At 44.9% G+C, this 6,083-nt stretch overlaps 1 protein-coding gene across 3 annotated transcripts in view; it reads right to left on the bottom strand.

Annotated features, from left to right (window-relative positions):
• Nucleotides 1-6,083, bottom strand: part of LOC140307783 (receptor-type tyrosine-protein phosphatase beta-like) — a 66,123-nt gene that overhangs the window by 32,341 nt on the left and 27,699 nt on the right. For all 3 annotated transcript variants that reach the window (XM_072386793.1, XM_072386791.1, XM_072386792.1), the window contains exons 8-10: nucleotides 615-878; nucleotides 273-536; nucleotides 1-186 (exon numbers count right to left, since the gene is read on the bottom strand). The exon at nucleotides 1-186 is cut by the window's left edge and continues 78 nt beyond it. In XM_072386793.1, coding sequence (XP_072242894.1) covers nucleotides 1-186; nucleotides 273-536; nucleotides 615-878 — 714 coding nt within the window. The remainder of the gene's footprint in view (nucleotides 187-272; nucleotides 537-614; nucleotides 879-6,083) is intronic.

The raw sequence follows: 6,083 nt of genomic DNA, 5'->3' as shown, positions 1-6,083 counted from the left end.
GTGTGAGCGAGGCCAGGACACATTCCCCCACGCCGCTGCCCAAAGTGATCGGGGGAAACACCTTCATGTCGCTGAACAGCAGCTGCACCTCGTAGTGATCCACGTCGCCCTGAGCCGCCGACCACGTCACCCGCAGGTCCTCCGTCCCTCGACCAGCCAGAGCCAGAGACCGGACCGCTGCCGGGACTGAGGACGGGACAGAATGGTTAGTTAGCTCTGAGCTAGTTTAGTTTCCCTGAGGATTAAGAGACTCCTCCCCTCCAGCCACTCACAGGTGCGCCCGTGGGTGGAGCTGCTGGTTTCATACTTCCCGCTCCAGGTGTTCACCAGCACCGTGTAGAGCCGGCCCGGCACCAGGCCGGCGAACACACATTCGCTCTGCGTCTTCAGCACCGTCTTGTTCTGCAGAAAGCTGTTGTTGTGTTTGATGAAAACCTGATACAGGTCAAAGTCTCCGGCAGCGTGGCGCCAGTAAACCTTCAGGTAGTCATCCCGGGCACCGTGGGTCGCCGTGGGGCTCTGCACCTTGGCCGGCTCTGAAGGAGAAAAGGAAGCATGGGTTCATTTCCAACTCGGTTCTTCCAGCCTGAGAGGGAAGATTTAACTTAACTCACGCGTCCTCTCCTGGATGAAGGTGTGGTTCTGGTAGCCCCCGCTGCAGGTGGTGATGGAGATGTTGTAGAGCCGGCCGGACACCAGGGAGTTGAAGACGCAGCCAGGGCTGGACTTGGAGACGGGCACAGCGTGAACCGTCCTGTCCCGGTCCATCAGAGTCACCAGGTAGCTGTCCACGTCTCCTGCAGCCTGGTTCCAGGACACGGTGAGGAAGTCCGTGCGGCCGTTGTTGCTGACCCGTACGTCTGTGACTGCCGCCGGCGCTGAGGGGGGGGGCAGAGAGGCAGGTGACAGGTGAGGTAACTGACCCACAGAACACTAACCCAGGTTATTTAATCTGTTTTAAATCTGGCTGTCAGGGTCTCAGCGACCTGCAGACTGATATCTCAGGTGTTGGGTTCTGGATCAGCCAACAGGAAGCAGCTTGTTCTGAATTATGTGAGTTCTGTTCAGGTTTCTGCTGAACTTTCTTTGTTTAAAGACACAAACCGTGACAGGAAGGGACATTTAAATTGGATTTAATATTTTATGCTATCCTGTGGTGTAGAAATGGGTCCCACTGGGTTTCTTAAACAATATTTAAACATTCTGTTGTTCATCTGCTGCTAAAGAAAAGAAAATTAATCCCTTTTGTTTCTGTAACTACAGACCAAACAGTCTGTCCCCCCCCCTGCACAACTGATATAACTTAGAAATGACGGCTCTTGTTAAGGTGACCAACGACCCCCCCGCTGAGAGCAGCTTTTAGTTCTTTTAGATTTAAGTGCTGCCTTTGCTCATCCTTCATCACAACATCCTGGGATGGAATTAAAGACTCAGCTCAGAGTTTGTTGGTCTCATAGCTCTCTAACAGAACATTTTCAGTCACTCTGAATAACTCAGTGTGGACTTGCGGTGTACCACAGGGCTCAGTCCTCGGCCCCCTTCTGTTCTCTGTTTATCGGCTTGCCTTTTGATGTTAATAAAGCCTTTTATGCTGATGATACTCAGCTGTACACGGAGATAACACCCAAAGATTCCAGTTTATCTTTCTTACATTAAATCCTGGATGGACTAAAGTTTCCTTAACTTCAGTGAAGACAAGTCAGAGCTCAATTCGTCTGGGTCCATCGGTCCTGTTGGTTCTGATCTCTGTCGTCTGTCAGATGATGAACCAGCCAGGCTGCAGGACTCTAGCAGTTTTATTTTATTCTAACCTCATGATGCTCAACTCCAACATGCTTTTACGGCTTAATAAAATCTCAGTAATCAGACTTCATCTGTAACTCGCTGCACTTCAGGGCTCCTCCAGCTGGTTCAAAACTCTCTTCCAGTCTGTTTCTGCCGTCAGATCCTAGTTAAAACTTTACATTTATCACACATTTTATTATAGTGTTCATGTGAACATTCCTTCTGCTACACAGGTAAAGCTCTGCATGAATGACACGAAGCTCCTTTACTGGTCTGATGTTGGTAAGACTGGAGAATCTGCTGGTATCAGGACAGCTAATCGTGCCGTTAACTCACAGCCAGGATGTGTTGTGATGTTTGTGGAGCTCCTTCAGCCAACTCTGACGCTCGTCCTGACAGGAAGCCTCTGAGCTGCAGACCTGCAGCTTCTTTTTTGTTGTCATCCTCAACACTTCCTGAAAATTCCTCACAAATTCCTGCTTTTCAATAATATCCTGTTTCAGCCGGACACATGGAACGAGTGTCACTGATGCTGCTTAAATCCTCCCTTCATCGGGCTCTCATGGAGCTCCTGATGCTTTATTTTAGTCATTATGAACATTTTCTTTTTCAAAACAACAAAAAATAAGAAGTTGAAATATTAAAGATGAAAATCAGATTCAGACTGAAGCTGTATTAAGAATCAGGAAAAAAACAATCATCCCTCATTTTTAAACTTTACTCCTGTTTTTAATATTTGTGCTTTTCTGAGCAGAACTTTTTCCTCTGAGTTCATATTTTTCCCTTTTTTCTCATCATTTTGTGTTTCGTACGTCATCAGATCAGCGTTGAGCTCGACTAAATCATTAAAGTTTAATAATAACCCATAACCCAATGACCAATTCATGATTCTGACAGCTTTCTCCTGAAGCACATAAACTGGATCAGTGTTGGTTCTGTATGGTTCACCACACAGAACCAACCAGAACAGCTGGATTTTTTATTTAAAATCTGATTCTGTGCACGTTTCCCTCAGCGATCGGTGTGAGTGAGCCGGTTATTTGGTTTAACTAACCGACAACAAGATGCCGGTTATGTGGTTTAACTAACCAACAACAAGACGCCGGTTATGTGGTTTAACTAACCAGCAACATGACGCCGGTTATGTGGTTTAACTAACCGACAACAAGACACTCTTTATGTGGTTTAACTAACCGACAACATGACGCTGGTTATGTGGTTTAACTAACCAACAACATGACGCTGGTTATGTGGTTTAACTAACCGACAACAAGACACCGGTTATGTGGTTTAACTAACCGACAACATGACGCCGGTTGTGTGGTTTAACTAACCAACAACAAGATGCCGGTTATGTGGTTTAACTAACCAACAACATGACGCCGGTTATGTGGTTTAACTAACCGACAACAAGACACTCTTTATGTGGTTTAACTAACCGACAACATGACGCTGGTTATGTGGTTTAACTAACCGACAACAAGACGCCGGTTATGTGTTTTAACTAACCAACAACAAGATGCCGGTTATGTGGTTTAACTAACCGACAACAAGACACCGGTTATGTGGTTTAACTAACCGACAACATGACGCCGGTTGTGTGGTTTAACTAACCAACAACAAGATGCCGGTTATGTGGTTTAACTAACCAACAACATGACGCCGGTTATGTGGTTTAACTAAACAACAACATGACGCCGGTTGTCTGGTTTAACTAACCGACAACATGACGCCGATTATGTGGTTTAACTAACCGACAACAAGACGCCGGTTATGTGTTTTAACTAACCGACAACATGATGCCGGTTATGTGGTTTAACTAACCGACAACAAGATGCCGGTTATGTGGTTTAACTAACCGACAACAAGACGTCGGTTATGTGGTTTAACTAAACAACAACATGACGCCGGTTGTCTGGTTTAACTAACCGACAACATGACGCCGATTATGTGTTTTACCTAACCGACAACATGATGCCGGTTATGTGGTTTAACTAACCGACAACAAGATGCCGGTTATGTGGTTTAACTAACCGACAACAAGACGCCGGTTATGTGGTTTAACTAACCGACAACATGACGCCGGTTATGTGGTTTAACTAACCAACAACAAGATGCCGGTTATGTGGTTTAACTAACCGACAACAAGACGTCGGTTATGTGGTTTAACTAACCAACAACATGACGCCGGTTATGTGGTTTAACTAACCGACAACAAGACGTCGGTTATGTGCTTTAACTAACCAACAACATGACGCCGGTTGTGTGGTTTAACTAACCAACAACAAGATGCCGGTTATGTGGTTTAACTAACCAACAACATGACGCCGGTTATGTGCTTTAACTAACCGACAACATGATGCCGGTTATGTGGTTTAACTAACCGACAACATGACGCCGGTTATGTGGTTTAACTAAACAACAACATGACGCCGGTTGTCTGGTTTAACTAACCGACAACATGACGCCGGTTATGTGGTTTAACTAACCGACAACAAGACGCCGGTTATGTGGTTTAACTAACCGACAACATGACGCCGGTTATGTGGTTTAACTAAACAACAACATGACACCGGTTATGTGGTTTAACTAACCAACAACATGACGCCGGTTATGTGCTTTAACTAACCAACAACAAGATGCCGGTTATGTGCTTTAACTAAACAACAACATGACGCCGGTTGTCTGGTTTAACTAACCGACAACATGACGCCGGTTATGTGGTTTAACTAACCAACAACAAGATGCCGGTTATGTGGTTTAACTAACCGACAACATGACGCCGGTTATGTGGTTTAACTAACCAACAACAAGACGCCGGTTATGTGGTTTAACTAACCAACAACATGACGCCGGTTATGTGGTTTAACTAACCAACAACAAGACGCCGGTTATGTGGTTTAACTAACCAACAACATGACGCCGGTTATGTGGTTTAACTAACCGACAACATGACGCCGGTTATGTGGTTTAACTAAACAACAACATGACGCCGGTTATGTGGTTTAACTAACCAAAAACATGACGCCGGTTATGTGGTTTAACTAACCAACAACAAGACGCCGGTTATGTGGTTTAACTAACCGACAACATGACGCCGGTTATTTGGTTTAACTAACCGACAACATGACGCCGGTTATGTGTTTTAACTAACCGACAACATGACGCCGGTTATGTGTTTTAACTAACCGACAACATGACGCCGGTTATTTGGTTTAACTAAACAACAACATGACGCCGGTTATGTGGTTTAACTAACCAACAACATGACGCCGGTTATGTGTTTTAACTAACCGACAACATGACGCCGGTTATGTGTTTTAACTAACCGACAACATGACGCCAGTTATGTGGTTTAACTAACAGACAACATGACGCCGGTTATGTGGTTTAACTAACCAACAACATGACGCCGGTTATTTGGTTTAACTAACCAACAACAAGATGCTGGTTATGTGGTTTAACTAACCGACAACATGACCCCGGTTATGTGCTTTAACTAAACAACAACATGACGCCGGTTATGTGGTTTAACTAACCAACAACAAGATGCCGGTTATGTGGTTTAACTAACCGACAACATGACGCCGGTTATGTGGTTTAACTAACCGACAACATGACGCCGGTTATGTGGTTTAACTAACCAACAACAAGATGCCGGTTATGTGGTTTAACTAACCGACAACATGACGCCGGTTATGTGGTTTAACTAAACAACAACATGACGCCGGTTATGTGGTTTAACTAACCAACAACATGACGCCGGTTATGTGGTTTAACTAACCAACAACATGACGTCGGTTGTGTGGTTTAACTAAACAACAACATGACGCCGGTTATGTGGTTTAACTAACCGACAACATGACGCCGGTTATGTGGTTTAACTAAACAACAACATGACGCCGGTTATGTGGTTTAACTAACCAACAACATGACGCTGGTTGTGTGCTTTAACTAAACAACAACATGACGCCGGTTATGTGGTTTAACTAACCAACAACATGACGCCGGTTATGTGGTTTAACTAACCGACAACATGACGCCGGTTATGTGGTTTAACTAAACAACAACATGACGCCGGTTATGTGGTTTAACTAACCAACAACATGACGCCGGTTGTGTGGTTTAACTAAACAACAACATGACGCCGGTTATGTGGTTTAACTAACCGACAACATGACGCCGGTTATGTGGTTTAACTAAACAACAACATGACGCCGGTTATGTGGTTTAACTAACCGACAACATGACGCCGGTTATGTGGTTTAACTAACCAACAACAAGACGCCGGTTATGTG

The sequence above is a fragment of the Leuresthes tenuis genome, unplaced genomic scaffold (genome assembly GCF_036924035.1).
Source record: "Leuresthes tenuis unplaced genomic scaffold, fLeuTen1.0.hap1 SCAF_5, whole genome shotgun sequence".
Lineage (NCBI taxonomy): Eukaryota > Metazoa > Chordata > Actinopteri > Atheriniformes > Atherinopsidae > Leuresthes > Leuresthes tenuis.
The sequence above is the reverse complement of the archived record's forward strand: the minus strand, read 5'-3'. Positions and strand labels throughout refer to the sequence as shown.